This window comes from Zootoca vivipara, chromosome 7 (assembly GCF_965207765.1).
Source record: "Zootoca vivipara chromosome 7, rZooViv2.hap1.1, whole genome shotgun sequence".
In the NCBI taxonomy this organism is placed as follows: Eukaryota; Metazoa; Chordata; class Lepidosauria; order Squamata; family Lacertidae; genus Zootoca; species Zootoca vivipara.
Window position 1 is genome coordinate 75,425,244 of NC_142590.1, and position 21,106 is coordinate 75,446,349.

A 21,106-nucleotide genomic window follows, 5' to 3' on the forward strand; every position below is an offset into this window, starting at 1 on the left:
CCTGGCAAGCTCCAGCCGAGGCAAGCGATTAGCCGCCGAAGCCGACAGTCACGTTCACCCTGCGCGGCGATTGGACGACCCCCGGAGGGAGAAGGCGGGCCAGAGTTGTGGAAGGGGTGAAAGTCGTTGGTGTTTACTAGGCGTGAGGTGAGGGGGGGGTTGTTGAGGAGTTTTTATTTATTTATTTATTTTAAAGAACTGCCGGCTGTTCTTCATCCTTCATATCTCTCTCTCTCTCTCTCTCTCTCTCTCTCTCTCTCTCTCCCCTCCACTTTGGGGCCTGGAGCTTCCCCAGCCTCACAAGCCTCAGCAATGGGGCTGCGGAAGAAGAATAAGAGCCCGCCAGTCCTGAGCCATGAGTTCGTTATCCAGAACCACGCGGACGCCGTGTCCTGTCTGGCCATGGGCCTCCTCTTGGGGCTTATGTTCGAGGTATCAGCGCTGTGTAGGGCCTGGGGACGAGAGAGGCCGGGAGGAGGGCGAGGGTGGGGGTGGGGGGGTCAGCGTAGTAGCGGAGCGCGGGCTCCTCGGCTGAGACACACCCCTTTCCTTTCCTTCCCCCTCCCCTCCCCCTCCTTCGCGCGAGGCCCCGCCCTTTTCCGAATCTCTGCTCGGGCACTTCCTTTTCCTTGGCGATTCTCACCGTCCGCTCGCCCGCACGCCCCCTCTACGTATGCCCGTTCACGTTCTTCCTCTGGGCAAGGGAGGCGACGTTATCCCTGCCGGGGCCGGCTTCGCCTTCTCCCTTCCTCCCTCCCTTCCCACGCATGGAGTCTTTTGCTCAGATAACTCGTGAAAGCAAGCCAAGGCACATGTTAAAGACCCCACAACTAAATGATTTCTCGGCGTAGCAGCGATAGATGCCTTTTGGTTAATGTAGCGCTACATAAGGCAAAGTGGGAGGCAAACTCTGAAAGTTTTGTCCTGCCTCTACTAATATTCGAAATTGACCCATCCTCCAGTGTGTGTGTGTGTGCGCGCGCACACATACACTGCTTGGCTGCTCTCTCGACTCGCAACAGTGTTGCGACTCGAGTCCAGCCTTGGCATCTGTTTTCAGCTCAGTTCTACTATGTACAATAAGAAAAGACCTCAGTCAGTACAGTATAAGGAATCTCGTTTTGTTGGTTACTCACTAAAGTTTAATGAGAAGCTAGATTTGAAGGTTAGTATTTCTAGACTAGCCTTTTCAAATCTGGTTGTCTCTCTTCCAATATGTTTTGGACTACAGTTCCCACAACCCCCAGCCAGTGCTGATGGGAGTTGTAGTACAAAACATCTGGAGGGGCACCAGTTTGAAAAGGAGCAGAACTCAGTACAGTAGCTCATTTTCTGTGTTAAGCACTGTTTGTACAGTATGTGTAAGTTTTGAGAGACTCAGTCATATGTTTATATGAGTTGGCAATTGTGTGATATGCCAAATGCAGCTATTGGGTGTACAGTGGTACCTCGGTTTACGAACGTAATCTGTTTCGGAAGTCCATTCTTAAACCAAGGCGCGCTTTCCCCAATGAGGCCTCCCACCGCCGGTGCCCTTCCACCATTCGGATTCCGTTCTTAGACCAAGGTAAAGTTCTCAAACTGGGACACTACCGTATTTCTGGTTTTGTGGAGTTTGTAAACTGAATTGTTCTTAAACTGGACTGTTCTTAAACCGAGGTACCACTGTAGTTGTGTTTGGCATGACACATATTATTGTAGCATTGATTATAACATAAGTATAACTGTTGATACCCCTATGCTACATTAGAAAGGGTGTATGGAGTGTTAGGGAAGCTGTAGTACCTCTGGTGGGGGACATATGCTCCTTCTGTGATAGTTTGTCTGCAATGGACTTCGCTGTCACCTGTGGCTCCTAGAAGCTGTTAGCATGTAACTACGCCCCAGAAATGGCTTCAGCCGGCCAGCTAAACCAGGTGTGGGTATTCGATTGGTCTCAAACCCTTGGTAAGTTTGTCTCCAGCATTTTGAGCAGATGAGACTAATAGTGGGTTCAATGGTCAGGAAGGTGGTTTTTGCATGTGCTGTAGAGGGAGGCACATGAGGATCATCAACCTGGGAAGGTAGGCCATCTAGAAGAAGGAAGACTGATCCTAAACCTCCATGGCCTTGAGGGATTTTGTTGGGAGAACAAAAGGCTAAGAAGGAAGTCCTACACAAATCCAGAGTGGAATCCCTAAGAAAGTTGGATGGTGCCTTGTACACCACCATCTGGCAACTCCTGCAGCCAAGCTGGTGCCAAACATATTGTGCTTTCCTTTGGAGCACATCAGCGAGGCCAAGAATGGGGGGCATGTCTTGTCATCTGGGCAGCCCAGGACTTCCGCCCAGGCTTGTAAACTTGAGAGATCACTTCAGTGCTGCAAATGCAGTGGTATGATTTTACCTCCGTTGTTTGGTGTAATCCATTGTCTCTCGATGGATGCCAACCAACATTAGAAAGCTAATAGGGTGCACGCTATTCAGAAGGAATGAGGTGTGTAAAAGTTATGGAAAGCTGTGTTTATGTATGTACAGATAGTTAAGGTGGTTGGTTAATTGCTTGAAGAATGCTTTTTGTCCCATTTGGTTCAAGCAACAGGTAGATTAATTGTGGTAAAAAGGTGTTATATGTGTATGTTTGTGCTTTCCACATGGGATACTGTTAACATAAACAACTTAACATACCTTCCTTACAACAGTCTCAGGAGTGGCCAAATTTATATAAGCATGTTCATGACTGACTCATAAACCCGTAAAATGGAATTTGGGAAAAGACTCAGAATTACATTTGCACACCTTAAATTTGATATAAAATGACTGTGTCACAGTTGTATCCTGTCTTCAAAAAATGCCATCAAAAGTGATGTTAAATAGAGGTGGGCAGGCAAATCAATGAACAACAAAGAGATGGATATGTAGGGTTGAAAAACCTTCCATGTGCTTTTCAAGAATCCCAGTTCAGTCTGAAACAGTCTTAACAGCAATTGAATTGGTGAACATAGATTGGGGGAGTAAATCAAGAGAAAGGGGCAATGCTATGATCCTGGAACAACATACAAATACGAATGTTGAAGGATACAGAGGAAGTTCACAGAGAGCAGCAGGGGAAGGTCAACCAATTGGGGGTTAGGGAATAGTTGATTAGATCCAGCAACTTCCTCTCCACTACAGTTTTTACTCTACTCATAAAGACATGTGGATCTAGACATTACTTTAGCCCAGGGATGATGATAATAATAATAATGATAATTTTATATATATATATATATATATATATATATATATATATATATATATATCCCGCCCTCCCCCGTCAAAACCGGGCTCAGGGCGGCTGACACAGTAAAATTACAGTAAGATATAAAAGAAAAAAATAATTAAAATACAGGTTAAGATACAATTTAAAATTTTAAACATGCAGCCTCATGTTAAAATAGCCCAAGTCAAAACCATAGGGAGGAAAAAACCTTGGGGTCAGAATGAGTCCAGCCCAAAGGCCAGGCAGAACAGCTCCGTCTTGCAGGCCCTGCGGAAAGATGTCAAATCCCGCAGGGCCCTGGTCTCCTGTGAGAGAGCGTTCCACCAAGTCAGGGCCAGTACTGAAAAGGCCCTGGCCCTAGTTGAGGCCAATCTAACCACCTTATGGCTCGGGATCTCAAAAATGTTGTTATTTTTGGACCTTAAGGTCCTCTGTGGGACATACCAGGAGAGGCGGTCCTGTAGGTACGAGGGTCCCGTAGGTACGAGGAATAGTGTGGTCCTCCAAATAGATGTTGGAGACAAGTAACATTTGGAGGGTCATGGGTTTCCCCTCCCCGCTCTGTTTGCATGTAATCTGGATATTGCACAGCACTGTTTTATGCCAAAAGATTTGCAATGGCTAAGTTGATGGTCTGAAAATGAAGTGGTGCTGGTTTTTTTATCTAAGGCCATTGTAAAAATAGGGAAATCAATTTCTAGCTTCACTCAGCAAGCTGCTTGCATTGGTCTTAGAGTAAAATACAATCAGAAAATTTGGCATAATTCTGCTCCTCAACACAACTCAATGTGCTAGTATGAAGGGACTTGTAGCAGACTGTTAATGTAATCAAGGCTGCAAACTGCAGTTGTACTCTTAGATCTGCAATACATTAAGTACAAGTGTATAATCAGGGCCGGTGCTAGGGTTTTTTGCGCCCTAGGCAAGATCACCTTTCCCTCCTCCCCCAAATAAATAAATAAATAAAAATAGAAAATAGAAAAAAAGTAGAAAAAATGAAAATAAAATAAAAAACAGCATATCGTTTACCAATTCAGGTTATCAAGTTCCGACTGTATGCCAAATTAATCTGCACGTGTGTAGATAGGAATCAAGTGAAGGATGTACTTGCAGTTAGTCCTATGCAGCGCAGTGGGTCAGTGGGTCTGGCTGTTAACCAGAAGGTTGGTGGTTTGAGTCTACCCAGGGATGGCTGCGGGCAGGATTTCTGCATTGCAGGGGGTTGGACTTGATGACCCTTGGGGTCCTTTCCAACTCTGATATCAGTACTGTTTGTATAGATTGCTTGAGGACCATACAAACTGTAAGCTGCCATGAGCTCTTCAGAGGACTAAGTGCAAAACATAAACAACTTGACATTTTTAACCATCATTTCCTGAGTTTTTGTTTTTTTTGTTTTTCACATTTCTAAATATTCATCATGTAACCTCAGGCAGCATACATGGGGCTTCCAAGACATCTCCTAGTCAGGCACCCACCAGACCTAGACTCAGCAGAATGGGGACCTTGCCTGTCTTCAAACCACCAGTATTTGTCCCAACATCTGGGATCTACCCAGAGGTATGCTGCCTCTGTACATGGAAGCTCCATCAAGCCATTAGCACTAACAGTGGCTCGAAGACATCTATCATTAACAAATTCAACTATAAACCACTGCTGTTGTTTTCAAAAGCCTTATATACAAATGGGAGTACGGCAGGGCAGATTTTATACTGGGAAGTTTCAGAGAGCTAAGACTGCAAAAATGGGCAAGACAGCCCTTTTTTTTTTCCTTTAGAGAAAATCACTTTGTTTTTGTAGTCTCCCTATTTATTTGAGTGGAATGAATATGGCTTTAAAAACACTAAGAAAAACCCTACCAATGTCATTGGCTGTAAATTATCACATGTGTCCTGGCATGGAATATTCCATTTGCAATTTTCAATCCAGGAAAGTTTAAAAAGAAGCCTATGTTGGTTAGCTGCCTGTTGCTGGAGGTGGACCAGGAAAGGATACTTACCTTTGCTTCCGTGCTGTTTTGGTCTCTCTTGAGGAAATAATTTCCATCCCTGCTTCTCGAACTATCCTCTGAACAACTGTGCCCGCATCATAAATGAGATTTAGGCCTGAATGTAATGTGCATGCTTCTGTGTATCAAAAATAAAACGGCAAACATGTAAACAATGTATATATATATATACCGTGTTTCTCACATTTTAAGACACCGTCTTATAACTTTTTTCCCTCAAAAAAACACTGGGTGGCTTATTTTCAGGGAATGTCTTGTTTTTATTACGTCAGGAGCAGTGCCCCTCTTGCTCCCTGGCTCCCTGCGGGGCAGGATTCTTGACTGAAAGAAAAGGACGGGCAACAGCCACCACCAAACTCCGTGAGAGGGAGTCTGAGGGAAGGGAAGTGTGTGCGTCCCTGGCCCAGCCCTCTCTCCCCGGCCCTGGGATGTTCGTGAGGGAGGGAGGGAGGGAGCTCCTCCGAAGGGCTGCTCTCTCTCTCTCTCTCCTCCCAGGTGGGGACTCACTTAATAGCAATCTGCTACACTGGAGCTTCTTAAATTTAAACCAGTACAGTATAATGGAATCTATCTGTGTGATGCAGTACGTATAGCAAATAAGGATCTCTACCAGCCAGCCCAAGACTTAAGAGCGAAAGTTCCAACAATGTAGCACTTTGTAGCACTGATAGCAAAGAGGCTACCGGCTGATAAGAGATACTGTAGAAAACAAGGCAGTTGAGCAGCAATTAAAATGGTAAATGGTAGCAATTGTAGCAATTGAGCCAGCAGGAAAGCGGGGTGAGATAATCTGCTGGTCCTAACTGCTTCTCTTACCCACAAAATGTTAACTTTTAGCAGCTCCTAAACAGCGAGAAGCCACCGGCAGCGATCCCGGTACCAGTAAAAATCCTTAAAGGGGCAGCTCTACAGACAAGCAATAGAAAGAAAAAGAATCCTCACTTTTTAAAAGGTTTTTAAAAGGGGGGAAGGTGGGGGGAAGCGAGAGGTGGGCTCTGTGTGTGTGTGTGTGTGTGTGTGTGTGTGTGTGTGTGAGAGAGAGAGAGAGAGAGAGACACGCAGGGGAGAGAGAGAGAGAGAGAGAGAGACGCGCACACAGAGTCTCTCCCTAAAGGGGAAGGCAGCGTCTTCAATCGCCCCTCTTTTCTTCCTCCTGTTTCATCTCCTCCCCACCGCAAATGCCACTTTTCTCCTCTTCACTCACACAGCCTAGCTAAAAAAAAAAAAATCGAACGGGAGGGGAAATCACGAGTCTGCAGCAACCAGCAGCTATGGCTCTTCGGTGCATTTTTACAAGCTTTTAAAAGAAATACGTGTCTTTGGAGCGACAGCAAAATGGGGAGAGATTTTTAGGGGGGGGGAGTTTGCTGGCGGGAGGGGGGAAGGGTCTATCACTATGTCTTATTTTCGGGTTATGGCTTATATCGCACAATTGCTTAGAAATCCTGCTATGTCTTATATTATGCCTACGTCTTAAAAAAGGAGAAACACGGTATATATATATATATATATATATATTGGGGATCCCTTGCCAATTTAACACTTTTTGTCCCTTAACCATGGTTCTGGGGTTGGAGTCTCATGTTTCGTAACATTTTAGGCCCTGGTTTTTCCTATGGATAGTCTTTATGTCTGCACATGTTAAGCATGGCTAATGCTAAGCTGGCTTTGTTCCTAACAAGAACTTAGGAGTCAACTTCAAAACTTAGCTTTAGGTCCTCCTCATGATCAAACCCAGCTTAGTGTGTTAACCATGTTTTACATCAGTGTAGACATAATGACTGTGAGTAAAAGTCATGGGAGTGGGGATTTGCAAATCAGAGAGCACAATCTTGTGACTCTGGTCTCTTAAGGGACTGTCAGTGTTACATCAGTGTCAGCCCTTGGTATGGCCCAATTTTAAACTTGGTGATACAATCCTATACCAGTGAATGTTTACCATCCGTGATGTGTATAAATAAAATAAGACTGAAAGCCAGAAAGTTGTGTGTTAAAGGATGAAAACTGTACGGTAGCAGCTTTTAGGAAGCATGTAAGTGATGTAAGCGCTTGCTAATTTGCCTTCTGTTTTAAATTTTAGGTTACAGCCAAATATGCCATTATGTTTATTACTGTTCAGTACAATGTTACATACACCACAGGTAAGAGTAAAACAAAATCATCTGCATGGCTGGTCATTTATTTAAACAATAAAACACTGATACGTCTCATGCCAGTTATTTACAGCGCAATCCTGTGCATGCTTACTCAGAAGTAAGTTCTCTTGAGTTCAGTGGGTCTTACTCCTTAGTTTGTGTAGGATTGCAGCCTTTATTTATAATCTCTTTGAGTCTGCAGTACAGCCTGACCCTATGCATGTATATTAACAAGTTCACTGACTTTAAAATGCAAGAGAGACTTTCTTTTAAATTCCTTTAATCCTAGATAGCACATACTCTTAAGTCTTGAATTGATATCCACTTATTTCTTGAAGAATTCATCATAGAAATCTAAGACGTTAGAAATTAGCCAGACACCTGGGCGTGTTTTGCAATTGGTGCGGGTCCATTTGCGACCATATGGAGATCTCTGGATGCCAAGTTGGCAACTGACATCTCCATCTGGCTGGCCCCTCCAGCTTAAGCAGGTAAGCAGAAGAGCTTATTTATTGCATTTATATCCCACCTTTTTCTCCAAGAAGTACATGGTTAATTCAAACCCCCTCCTCAGTTAATCCCTGCAACGACCCTGTTAGGTAGGTTAAGAGGCTGTGACTGGCTCAAGGTCACCTAGCGAGCTTCCTGACTGAGTGGCTATTTGAACCCTAATCTCCCATGTCTTAGTCTGACACTAACCACTATACCACACTGGCTTCCTAGAGTACAGTACTTCTGCTAAGGGGAAGCTATATAAATTATGTAGGTAAATAAAAATGAGGAAAGTAAAATGTCACTTACAGAAGGATCTGAAATACTTTCCTTGAAGTTTGAATTTGTTCTGGATTGTTTGATGTTTTAATGTGTTGCAAATCGATTTGAGATTTTTTTCCCTTTAAAATATAAACCAGTATAGAACTGAAAATAATAATAAAATGAAGGATAAACAATAAACACCACCAGGGGAAATGGTGCCTAGACATTGTTGTGGTGATCACAACCTAGGCTAAAAGTGCCATTTGGAGATTGGCTTATGAGTTTCTAAAACTGATCTAAGATAAGCTACATTGATGAAAACCATTTTTGTGTACTTTTATTGCCTAATGGTTTTCCATGTGCACTCTATACAGCTGAATACTGTTGTAATAATAAGATGTTATGCATTTCAGATGAGAGGCCTGAGCCAGTACATTTCTATGAGTATGGTCCAAAAGACGTGGCCACCATCTTTTTCTACATGCTTATAGCCATTATTCTTCATGCAGTTATTCAGGAATACATATTAGATGTAAGTTGACCGTTATTTGGTGGGTGTACATATTTTGGGTTTGATAAGTTCTTAGCTCTTAAGATGGCATTCTAAATAATACATCTAGCACTTGTCATGAAGTACTTGATATTCGGTGCCAGAAATCAACAAACTGTTCATTCAGTGAGTCACTGCAAGGCTTGCTAGAGCAGGGGTTGGGGATCTGTGGCCCTTCAGAATCTTTCTCCTATAAGCCCTCGCCAGCATGGCCAAGGATTAGGGAAGGGGAGTCCATCAACATCTGGAAGCCCACAGCCTCCCTGTCTGTGTTAGAGACTTCTCTTACTGCCCTCTCATTGCTGGGCCAGAAAATTGATTCTCTGTCAGTCAAGAAGAGATACTAGTGCCAGTAACCATATTGTATGTATTCTTGCCCACCATTCCAGTGAAACTTGCCTATTACCCTTGTTAGCTTGCCTGTTACCCTTGTTATGACATATACGTAGTATGTCATAAGCTGTACATCTTGGGCTCTGCAATGTGTGAGATTCAGTAGCCAGTATGGAGCACAGCGTGTTACATTTTTACAAACCCTTGAATAGTAGGGCTACTCTGATAGGGTAGAATTGCTGTGGATCATAGTCATATTACTGACTTGGCTAATAAGGCTAAAAGTCCAATTTACAGCCTTATTGCATTGGAATACAAATGGAGAAGATAAGCTAAACACTGACATTGTGCTGATATTAGATTATCCAGATAACGTATTGTAATCAGTACAGAAAAACACCCACTTCCTAACTCATGTAAACTCTTGCTCATGTTTTTGTTTTTTAATTTCTAGAAAATTAATAGACGTCTCCACTTGTCAAAAACAAAGCATAGCAAATTCAACGAATCAGGGCAACTAGCAGTTTTCTACTTGTTTTCATTTGTCTGGGGTGCCAGTATTTTGTCTGCAGTAAGTAAGTCAAGTTATCTTTCTAGAATTTCTTGGACATACGTTAGCACAAAATATATGATCACTTCTTTTACCTGTATATGTCTCCCCATTAGGAAGAATTCACAACCAATCCAACTTTGTTGTGGAAAGATTACCCTCATTCTCGAATGTTGTAAGTGTTGTTCTTATGTTCCTTCATCTGATTTTAGTGGATCTTGCTTTACTTGTTCAATTAACTTTCAGATGTTCTTCAGGGTGAATACATCTCTGCAGTGTCTAATCTCCAATCATATTTTTATACATTTGTGTTGTCATTTCTCTCGCTCCAGAAGCTAATATATACAGTGGTACCTCGGGTTACAAACGCGTCAGGTTACAAACTCCACTAACCCAGAAATAGTACCTCAGGTCAAGAGGTACTATTTGCTTCAGGATGAGAACAGAAAACGTGCTTTGGTGGTGCGGCGGCAGCAGGAGTCCCCATTAGCTAAAGTGGTGCTTCAGGTTAAGAACGGTTTCAGGTTAAGAACGGACCTCCGGAACGGATTAAGAGTCAGTGCGGTAGACTCGTAATCTGGGGAACCGGGTTCGCGTCCCCGCTCCTCCACATGCAGCTGCTGGGTGACCTTGGGCTAGTCACACTTCTCTGAAGTCTCTCAGCCCCACCCACCTCACAGGGTATCTGTTGTGGGGGAGGAGGGGAAAGGAGATTGTTAGCCGCTTTGAGTCTCCTTCGGGTAGTGATAAAGCGGGATATCAAATCCAAACTCTTCTTCTTCTTAACCAGAGGTACCTCCGTATAGTATATGAAAAAAATTAACCTCCCTTTGTAAGAAATTGTAACAGTTGCTGGTCTACTTTAGTTGCATCTCTTCTGACTCTGTTATGTTCTCTTGAATTGGGAGACAGAGGATAAGACTAACCCTCTTCAACCATTCATTTTGAATGGATGAAGAGGGCAGTAGGTATACAAGTCCCATCTGCAATGTCCCCTTCCCCATAATACACTTAAAATTCCCCCCTACAGTCTGTGTAATCATGCATTCTTTTGAATATCTGAATATTCATCCTAGATTTATATAATAGTTTACAATATTTGCTGATATATTTACCAGTATTTGAAATTATGTTTGACTTTGCAAATAGAATCCATTTGCAGTCAACCAAGATCTTTCTTAATGCAAACAGTTTAGACTCCATTATGTATGTAGGATTGTACATTAGTTTTCATTTAGGCTGAATTTAGTCTGCTGTTCCATTGTCCAGTCAACTGTGAAGACTCTTCAGAGGGGCTTGGGATTTTACTGCCCTTCCTATTTCGTTGTCTGTTCCACACCCATATCTTCATAGTTTTTGATTAAAAAACACCAGTACAAATGTAGATCCGAGTGGGATCTACTGCCAGTGTAGTGACAGCTATTTTTTGTTGCCGACACCCTGTCCCTAATTCCTTGTCCATAAGAGGAGGGATCTTATCCAATGGTTGCTATGCTTTTTCAGGAACATTTGAAAGACTATGCCAATTAAGTGCTGCCTGCATATTAAGATTGCATTTGTCAGGCTACAGTATGTGGTAGAGTGCCCTTGCTATCTTTCACTTGTATACATAATATTTAAACATTCATTAAAATAAAATATTAGGGTGTTTTTCTATGAATGTTGAGTGTTGCAGATTAATTTAATCAAGAAAGTAAAATTGTATGAGCAAGGTCTACATTCTTAACTGACTTTGCTAACAAAGCCCAAAAACACAGTTGCAATATTTCTCTCCCCTTCTGCCTTGGGGGCAAGTGCCTTTCCCCTACAGCAAAGGAACATTCCAGCTTCGGCTGATGCTTGGTTATAGGAATTAAAAAGCCCTTGCTCAGCAATAGTTGAAGAAGCTTCCCTCTCCCCACATATTTCTCTTTTGGAGAATATATCAACTTCAGCTGATACTGGGTGGTGGCAGGCAAAAAACTCCCATGGAACTTTCTTTGCCCTGGAGCCTGGTAAGGGTGATGTCATGGACTGGATGGATGCAGAGGAATGGTAGGAAGAACAATTGGTGGGAGGGAGAATGCTAGGAAGAGGTGGTGTTGGAAGCTGAAGAGGTAACATGGCTTAGTGAGCTAGGAGAGTCTATGGCAGAGGGAAGTCCAGAAGCAGAAGCTGAAGCAGGGGAGGAGGGAGGTGAAGAGGCAGATATGAGCCAGGCTGGTGAAGAGTCACAGGTGTCTCCCTCTCCTGCTGTGACAAGCTCTGTTCCCCCCTGGTCTCCCAGAACCAGATGAAGCATATAAGGGGCAAAGGGAGGTGGAGACTTTCAGTCTCGGCAACTGATCCATGGGGCAAGATTTACTGGGGATGAGCTGCTGTACTCATTAGGCCTGACACTTTGCCAAGTCTGTGCAGATTGTGTAATTGCTAATAAAGAGTTAACTCCAACTTGCATGGTGTGCTTTACTGCCAGGTCGCTCATGCCAGGTTGTCCTAGGCAATCCCTGCTTTGCCTTCCTCCCAGCATGAGAACTGGAAGGTTACTGAAACTGACTGGATTATCCCCCCCCTCCCCCCATAACATGGAAGTTGGGAAGCACATTGTTCACTAGATAGCAGAGTCACAATTGGGCTGGTGAGCGTAATGGTTGAGTTAGGTTAACACTGTTTATGAACTTTTAATTATTGTTTTGTGTGTGTGTTTAGTTTTCAGGTTAAATTCTTCTATATCTGCCAAATTGCCTATTGGCTTCATTCACTGCCAGAACTGTACTTCCAAAAGATTCGAAAGGTATGACTTGCAATTTCGCCTTATTTTTATTGTTAATATTGTACCATATAAAAACTTTAAGCCAAAAAACAGCAAACTAGATCTTTGGTACAAAGAAAATGGTGGGTGTTCCAAATAAGGAAAAGTTTGAATAAAAATGGGGAAAACTTAAATGTCGCTGCCCTCCCTTTCCAGTAACCCAAGAAAATAGTACTGGAAGACATTGTGAAGACAAAATGACACAGTTAATGCCTGCAACTCATTCTGCATTTCTTAATTTAACTGTGAAGAACAATGAAAGATCACACAGCTTGCACAGAGTTTTGTTTTGTTTTTTGTCTTTTTAAAATTTAACATGTCTCCTTTTCCTCTTTCATATAATTTAGGAAGATATTCCTAGACAGTTGTACTACATCTGTCTTTATATTGTTCACATATCCGGTGCCTACATTTTGAAGTAAGTACAGGCGTCCCCCCACTTACGCAGGGGTTACGTTCCGGGGCCCCGCATGCATAAGTGAAATAGGGTAAAGTGGGGAACACCCCACTTTAATAAAAATGGAGGGACAGGGAGAGAGTAAGGAGGCTTGGAAGTTGGCATTCTCCCAAATGGAGAGGCAGTAGTGAGGGGGGGGCAGGGGAAGTGAGGTGGACTGAGCGAGTATCAGGGGAACAAGGCTGCGCTAGGCAAGTTGGCCTTCTCTCCCCCCCCCTAATCCAAAATGCAAGCAAGGTCTGGGAGAGAAAAAGCAGGCGCCTCATTCCCCAGTGGGGGATCGGGGCACTCAGAATATGTGCAGGCTCCATCCCAAGACTGCCAAGCCGCTCCGGCTGTGGCATCCGGCTGCAAACCAGGCAAAGGCGTGGGGAGGGCAGCTGAGAGCAGCTGCAACTGGGCATGTTGTCTTCCCACCACCTGTGCTGCCTCCATGTCCCAGTGCTGCTGTGCTGCAGCCCAGACAGGGAGGCAGGTGGACAGCCTCAGGAGGCTAAGTGTTTGTGTTGACCCAGCCAAAAGGCAGTCAGGTGAGCAAACAAGCAGGCTATCAGGAGCCAAGCCGAGGTGCCTCGCTCCCTGCATGCTGGGACAACTCTATGCAGTCTGCTCCCCTTCAGCTACTGTACTTCAAGGCTTGGTGGGTTCAAAATTGCTGTGCCCTTTCCCTTGTTCGAGCAGTAGTCCCGAGCAAGGGAAAGCCTGCTTTATTTAGCAGTGACCCATGTAAAAACAGTTGTGCTCAAGTGGGATGCGCTTAAGTGGGGGGTGCCTGTATCTATAAACTTTGTATTTTATAGCATGCAAAGTAAATGTTCAGTAAATGTGTGTAAACACTACTACTTAATATGTTGTATAAGGATAATGACACAATTGGGAAACTATGGTTAGATAATTTGATCTTAGCTGAGCTGGGATTTGAAAACAGATTTTTCTATAGCAAAACAAACTGTACTGTAACCACACATTGGCCTAGTAGTTACTGATTACCTTGAACTGTGTTAATATATTGAGGAAGATACTTATTTTTAATATTTCAGTCTGCATCGTTTGGGCTTAATTTTGCTGGTACCGCATTACCTTGTGGAACTTATTTTTCATGCCTCACGCCTTTTCTACTTCAGCGATGAGAATAAGCAGAAAGGGTAATTTCTATTTATTATTACTGTTCCTATTGTGAAATTAACTTTTACTTTTTCCTCTACCCCTTTCTTTTACCCCTCACCCTCTTTTGTTGCCAACAACATAGTATTTGGTTTGGGACCAGGTTATTTCACTAGTTGTGTGCATCTGTTTGGGCCTGCTGGGTCTTAAGAGGAGCCTTGGAGGCCCTGTTCTCTAATTTGCCACTGGGAAAGAGCAGGTTGATAGTTAATAGGTGAAGGCCCTTTTCAGTGGTAGGCCCATATCTACAGAATTTCTTCCTCCAAGATTCAAAGGAATCTCAGGGCTTATATGTTCCTCTTCTTCCCATCTTATACAGTGAGCTGTCTTTTGCAGCTTTAGAATAGAATAGAATAGAATAGAATAGAATAGAATAGATACTTTATTGTCATTGTACATAGTACATTGTACATAGTACAATGAAATTGTGTGTGTATAGCAGGGTTGCCCTGTGCCACATGATGTGAGTTTTTGAAACCTTTATTGCAGAAGTAACTAGTAATATGATGTGGAAAGCGTCACTCAGTGGAACACTGCTATACAGCAGATTCCTTGAGAATAATTCAATGTCAGCTCAGGTTTTTCAGCTTACCAGATGAAACAACCCCCCTTTTCCATCCCCTGTGTGCTGTTCTAGGTTTCTCTAGTCTTACCCCTAGATTCAATTTGTTGGAGTGCATGGAGGATGGGGGAAAGCCCCATTGCACAAGTAGAAGTCCTTGTGGGGGCTTCTGATGATGGGATTTGTTAGGTGTCCTTTCCAAGCAGCTATTTGGGATAATTCGGGAAACTTAAAATCTGGTAATTTGGATTTGAGACCTGTCAGGAGTAAGCGTGGACCGATGGTATCAAATAGTATGGGAAACAGCCTTATTAGAAAAACTAGCCAATAAACTGAAACTAACACGGGGACAAATAGAAGACGGTGCTTTCAATCTGGTATGGTTCCCCTTTATCACATACACAGCCCAACAAGACAACAAGAAGAATCCACCGACAGCGTATGCATCAATCTGGCTAACCTGATTCAAAAATACACACTCAAGCCCCACACACGTCTAAAAACAATTCTCACTACCACCAACCAAAGACAATCAACCACACCCTAAGCCACCCCAACCTCTTTCACCACCAATGAAATAAAAGAAGTGAATAGTAAGAAAACCCATACAAGTAACGCTGACACAGCCCCCCTCACTAAGTAGAAGAATAGAAGCATAACCACCTGACGCCACCCCACTCACCCCCTTTTTTTCTTCCTAATTGTTTAAACCAGTGTTGGCCAAACTTTGATCTCCAGCTGTTTTTGGACTACAGCTCCCATCATCCCTAGCTAACAGGACCAGTGGTCAGGGATGATGAGAATCATAGTCTCAAAACAGCTGGAGACCCAAGTTTGGCCAACACTGGTTTAAACCAATTCATGAACCAAGAACTTCTACATTGACCACTAATAATGAAACATATGTTGTAGATATTTTTCCACATTTATTATGCTACTTTTGTGATATACAAATGAAATGAGAAAATTTGGTATACTTGTTTGTATAACATTATTCTTGTTTATAAAACTCAATTAAAAAAAATCTGGTAATTTAGGGCGTTCATGAAGCAACTGATTGGGGGGAAATACTTACTGTGAATTTCTTTTCAGATTTACCCTCTGGGCTCTACTGTTCATATTGGCTCGCCTTCTGACTCTAACTTTGTCAGTTCTCACATTTGGATTTGGTCTGGCAAGAGCAGAAAATCCTGGCTTTTCCATAGCAGAAGGAAACTTCAACATACTAACACTTAGGTATAGTGAATTTAACAAATGGCAAAGACTAGCTATTCTTGCAAGAAAATGTACTGTTGGTTTATTATTAGTATTAGTATTGCTTCTTTAAATATTACATTTATTAAGTTAATAGGTAATTTGTGTGAGATATCTGAAATCTGTCTTAATTGATCAAGACCTTGCATGAAAATGTTGCAATCTTGAGTTGTTCTGTTCAGGATTTCATCCACTCCATTCTATTTCTGTTCCAGCATTCCATGCCCACTAAGTATGCTCAGTCCCTCCCCCTCCTTTATTTTTGGTCCCCTTCCTTGGTTCAGGGAGGGAAGGGTAAACACAACAATACTCAATGCCAGCTATGTTAAATTATGGAATATGTCCTTTGATTTATAGGCAGCTGTCACTTCTTTCCCAGGGACACTGGCAAGATTCTCTTTATTTGGAGTTTGCTGGTACCTTCCTCTTGTGCAAGCACAGAAAGATGTAAATCAGAAGTACATGGAATAGTGTTGGATAGCTCAAATAGCTCAAATCCCTGTTGATATTATAAAGAGTTCTTTAAGAGTTGATAATGCATGTACACATATGGTCATGTGTTGCTCTGTTTTTGATCCAGCAGTGACCAGCCTGGCGTCTCTGACAGGTTTATCCTCCGCTTGAATTTGTATTTGGAAACTGGAGGGATATTGCTTCTGAACAGGGACTCCATATTTGTTAGGTCTGTTAATAGTTATTAGCCATATCACCCAGAAACATCAGGTTGCTGTTAAAAGCACAGGAAAGTGTCATCCCTGTGCGGTTGTATGTCATGAGTCATTTTTATTTCTTCAGTACTCCATAAATGTAGATCATTTCAAACATGTTTGCCTCCAACACAACTTGAGCCAATTTAATGCATTATTTCTAAACTTTTCATATGTATTGTTCAGTGCTTGTAGTTGTATTAATTAGCATATAACATTTTTCAACTTACCAGAATTAGCTGTCTGGCTGCAATCTGTTTGACCCAAGCTTGGATGATGTGGAAATTCATTAATTTCCAATTAAAGAAATGGAGGGAGCATATTCAGAACCGAATTCCTAAGAAAACCACAAACATAAAGGTTAAACCAACAAGGAAAGAATCATGCAAAGGTAGGTATATTCCTCATACTGATATATTGCTATCAGTCACAAAAGATAACTGCCACATTGGCATGTTGTTCTAAACCATGGTTTACTGTGATAAACATGAGCTGGAGTGAGTCTCTGGCTCATATGCTTCCCCTCAACTTTTCATGGTAGAACATTTGACTTCATTTACTTTTCCAGTTTGGCAGTGTTTTACATCATATCGCTTAATAGCGGGAAAGTCCACTATCAAGGTTTAACTCACGTATGGTTGGTTTAGACAAGCTAGCTTCATAACTCTTGGTTCAAAGTTGGCTTGTTTTGAAATTAAGGGGGGGGGAGCTTGGGCTCATTCAGCTTATGCACATTGCAGTAAACATATAATCCAATTATTTATTATTATTATTTATTATTATTAATTTTATATCCCCCCCTGCCTCCTGAAGAGTGACCTCTTCCCAAATTAGGTGGCTTATTTTACTTCTGAAAAGTACACAGTGCCACTGTTTGAAGTTATGGGAGAGGCTTGGGAAACAGGAGTGTTCCTCCTCTCTTATAGCTTCTAACAAAGACACTGTACCAGAGGAAGAAGTGGAACTTTTCAGAAGTAAGATCTTTGAAACTCCTTCATTTCCCCCATCTTTTTGCCCCAGCGCTTTAATGGAGTGGAATCTCCTTCTCTCCTCTGCCGAGTGCCTGTGTGAACATAAGTGTGCTATCTGTATGGTCTGTTGAAGTGTGTCTTTGCCATGCCCACTACTGACATGAAGGCTTCAATCCTCAATTAAGCCCTCAAGCTGAAAAAGGTTGGCCACGCCTGCACCAAACCATTGCTTAACAGCTAAAGTTTAGCATGATTTGTATATGTAGCAATTGATGGCTGAATGTGCAATATTATAGTGGCAGCTTCCAGTGAAAAGCATGTTACTTGCTTGGTTTCTTAGCACCGGAGTTGGTGTTGTGTTATAGAATGTAATTTGCTCAGTCCATTCATCTTACTGTAATAGAGACAGAGTATACCCTGTTGGTTAATTCTAAAGCAAACTTCATCTAGGACTGCAGCCTGGTGTATGCTTAACGTGTTAAGTGAACTGAATGAAGCTTATTTCTGAATATACTGATTTGCACTACAGTATTAGTTGTTTTTAAATCCCTGATTTTACTCAGGTTGTGTACCTTTGATGATGAAAGGATCTGATCCAGTGGAGTCCTCTTGTGAGCAGAAAAGGGATTCACATGCTCTTTGGCGATTCTCCTCCCTCCTGTAGCCCCGGGTGCTGCCTCCCAACTATCAGAATGTTTCAGAGCAAATATTGGGGGAACAGGGGAACTGTATGGGGAAATAGGAATATATACCTACCTTTCTTCCAAATTTATCCTTGAGTTGGAGATGGGGAGTCTAGCAGTTTGGTAAGGTGAAGCTTGGGATATTTGCTGGAGGAATGGATCTTCAAAGGACTATGCCATGACATGTTCAGAGAGGAGAATTTTAAATAAGTTGCAGAGGTGGGTAACAGAAGGAAGTGACAGAGGAACTGAGATTATTTATGACATATGTAATAGAAGGTACCCAGTATAAAACTTGGATGTTTAAGTAATAATACAAGTCTAATCCTGACAATTTAGGAGGTTACAATATTGTGTTTATACAAATTGGTGTTGCATTAATCTTCTCTTTTTATTGCAGCTAACTTTGTCAATGGAGCAGTAAAATTTGAAGAGGGCACATCACCTAGAAAAAGAAAATCAAAAATGTTATGAGGAGCATAGAACCAGAAAGCAACGTTTTAATTGAAGACTTTGGTGATTAATGAAAATGTTCCATTACCAGAGACAAGAGTATTTGGCTCTGTTCACTAAAGGACTCTGGTTGAAATAATATATTTTTAAAATTCATCAAAACAAAGTTATGGTGAGAATACTGTACTTCAACATGAGTTTTAGCTTATTTAACCTAGATGCTCAATCTCCACTATTAATTTCAGTCTTTGAAAAATTATTTGACTTGCTCTTGAATGTAAGTACAAATCCTTCAATGCTATGGAAGGTTTATAAATCAGACATTGCTTTTATTTGAAGCTTTAAAATATAATTAATATTTCATTTAAGTATAAAGCTTTTAGAAACATTAATTTCTGGACTTGGGTGGGAAGTTGTGTTGTTTTTCATTTTGTTTTTTAAGAAAATGTTTTGCACACTATTCTCAGACTGTCTGAAATGTCTATTCAGAAGTAATTCCAGATGGTTTTCCTATTTTAAACGTTCATAATTTTGATGACGAAGGTTATACACAGTGTTTAAGGAAAGAATAAAATCAATGAATATCTTCATCTTGGAAAACTGCTAGTTCATTTGAGGCCACACTGTGTATTTGAAAATGACTGTCAAGGCAGTCTATTAAGGCAGATCTTGCTGAATTGGTCTCCTGAATACGAAAACCCCACATAGCTGGCTATATATATATATATATATATATATATATATATATATATATATACACATACACATACACACACATACACACACACACACACACACACACACACAAAAAAAAACATGGCTTCTTGAAGTCCTGAAAAGTAAGTTTCAAAACTAAATCTTCACATGGTGCTTAAGTTTGATTTATGCTGGTTTAGATGCAATTAACTATTCCATGAATCTAAAAATGAATGCTTAACGAGCAGAGCCACATATCATTTCACATTTAAGTCAAATTTATAGTATTATGTAGTATAACAAACAGCCAATTTTTTTTCTTATTTCAAAGCAAGCTGAACCTGGCTCTTCAATGTCATAATTTCAGCCAATAGGTCTGTTTCACCATACCATAAGCATTTAATCCCAAAACAGACACTTCATCAATGGTTAGTATAACAGATGTGCATAATCACTAAATAGCACAGCTGTGTGATAAAATATCCAATTAAAATTAAGGTTTAGAAAAATGGTTAACCTTTCAAAAGCATTGTAAAATCCAGAGCTTACTAGGCTCTTGCAGCTGGCTTCTAGAAGTCCAGTGTTATTTCTTTTACTTTGACCAAGCTGAACTTTATGCCATCATGCAGGTTTATAAACTCCTTACTGATTGAAGTATGTTTGTCATGGAGCATGGAGGGCAAGTTGCAGCTTGAGTAAAAATAATTTTGAAGCCCCACTAGGTTCATTGAACTGCTTTCAGGGCACTGTTTTCAGGGTTCCATTTAGCAACTTCTTCCCTTTCTGCTTTCCCAGGCTATCTTCTAGAGAAGTAGGAAGTGAAATAATTTCTGTAAATGAGACAAATGGAAACATAGACTGCAATCCTGAAAGCACATTCTGAGCTCCGTACTTTAGAGTGAGCAAGTAAGCAGTAAGAGCCTCTGCCCTTTATATGTGCTGTTGGTTGTGCTATAGGAATTTTGTGAAATCTATATAATTATACTACAGTAATATTTAATTGTGGTTTTTCCTACTACTCATTTGGATTCTGTAAAAGCATTAACACAATTTGCTTAAATGGTCCAAGCTGATTAAAGTCTATAAGACACTATAAAAAATTGATCCATATTATACTTGCTGGTTACAAACATAGTTTGTGTCTAGTAGCCCCATACCAACCACCAAACACTGCCATAAGCACAAATTTTTCCCTACTTTGTTCATTCCCAGAGTGCATGGAATTGTCTAAACACAGCACTCAGCTGGGAAGCTATCACATGCACAAAAGCTCTGTACTTATTTAAAGCTACTGCACTTAAAGCCTTTGATGGGGGAAAAATGCTTAAAACAGATTCCTCAAGTACCTTCATTAGAAACACAATGGCACGGTCATCAGATAGCAGGGATGTCCATGTTTCATACACACAGTAACTGTATGATAAATTTAATCACAAGTTAGCTATGACAGCTGAGTTTTTAATGTTCACACAAACGCATATTTAATAAGCAAGGTTTGCTACCATGTGCTATATATCAGGAGAACCATCTACTGTGACATTGGCAAACCATTTTCTTATGATTGGTTCAGAAATCAGTCTGCATCAGTCCTGTGATGAAATCAAACCTCACTTCTGACCACGCTTCTGTGACAAACAAGTGACAAATCATTCTTTATTTCTCATTAACAGTCAATTAAACTATTGTCACATGTTATTTGATGTTGCTACATAGATAAAATCATTCAATAGGATATTTTTTGGTATGTTATATAAACATAGTCATCGTCTGTATGCAAATGCTATTCAGGATTTGA

General features: G+C 41.4%; 1 protein-coding gene across 3 annotated transcripts; it reads left to right on the plus strand.

The window, feature by feature from the left end:
- The first annotated feature begins 13 nt into the window (after window positions 1–13).
- Window positions 14–19,215, plus strand: LOC118088791 (translocating chain-associated membrane protein 1-like 1). Of its 3 annotated transcripts, XM_035122862.3 has the most exons (12): window positions 14–147; window positions 287–432; window positions 7,330–7,390; window positions 8,554–8,672; window positions 9,478–9,594; window positions 9,690–9,748; window positions 12,262–12,346; window positions 12,712–12,782; window positions 13,862–13,966; window positions 15,640–15,783; window positions 16,742–16,899; window positions 18,563–19,215. In XM_035122862.3, exons 2-12 carry the CDS (start codon window positions 313–315, stop codon window positions 18,634–18,636), a joined length of 1,113 nt encoding a protein of 370 aa, XP_034978753.1. In that variant the 5' UTR covers window positions 14–147; window positions 287–312; the 3' UTR covers window positions 18,637–19,215. The 3 variants fall into 3 exon arrangements, with proteins under 3 accessions (XP_034978753.1, XP_060133269.1, XP_034978752.1); XM_060277286.2 differs by lacking the exon at window positions 287–432 and having other exon boundaries at window positions 23–147; XM_035122861.3 differs by lacking the exon at window positions 14–147 and having other exon boundaries at window positions 163–432.
- Window positions 19,216–21,106: the final 1,891 nt, after the last annotated feature.

What these genes read in the sequence shown, in the direction of transcription:
- LOC118088791 (XM_035122862.3), top strand. Translation starts at nt 313, where the DNA reads ATGGGGCTGCGGAAGAAGAATAAGAGCCCGCCAGTCCTGAGCCATGAG. An exon ending in CAATGTTACATACACCACAG is followed by an intron (nt 7,391 to 8,553) that starts GTAAGAGTAAAA and finishes TATGCATTTCAG; the next exon opens with ATGAGAGGCCTGAGCCAGTA. An exon ending in GATGAGAATAAGCAGAAAGG is followed by an intron (nt 13,967 to 15,639) that starts GTAATTTCTATT and finishes ATTTCTTTTCAG; the next exon opens with ATTTACCCTCTGGGCTCTAC.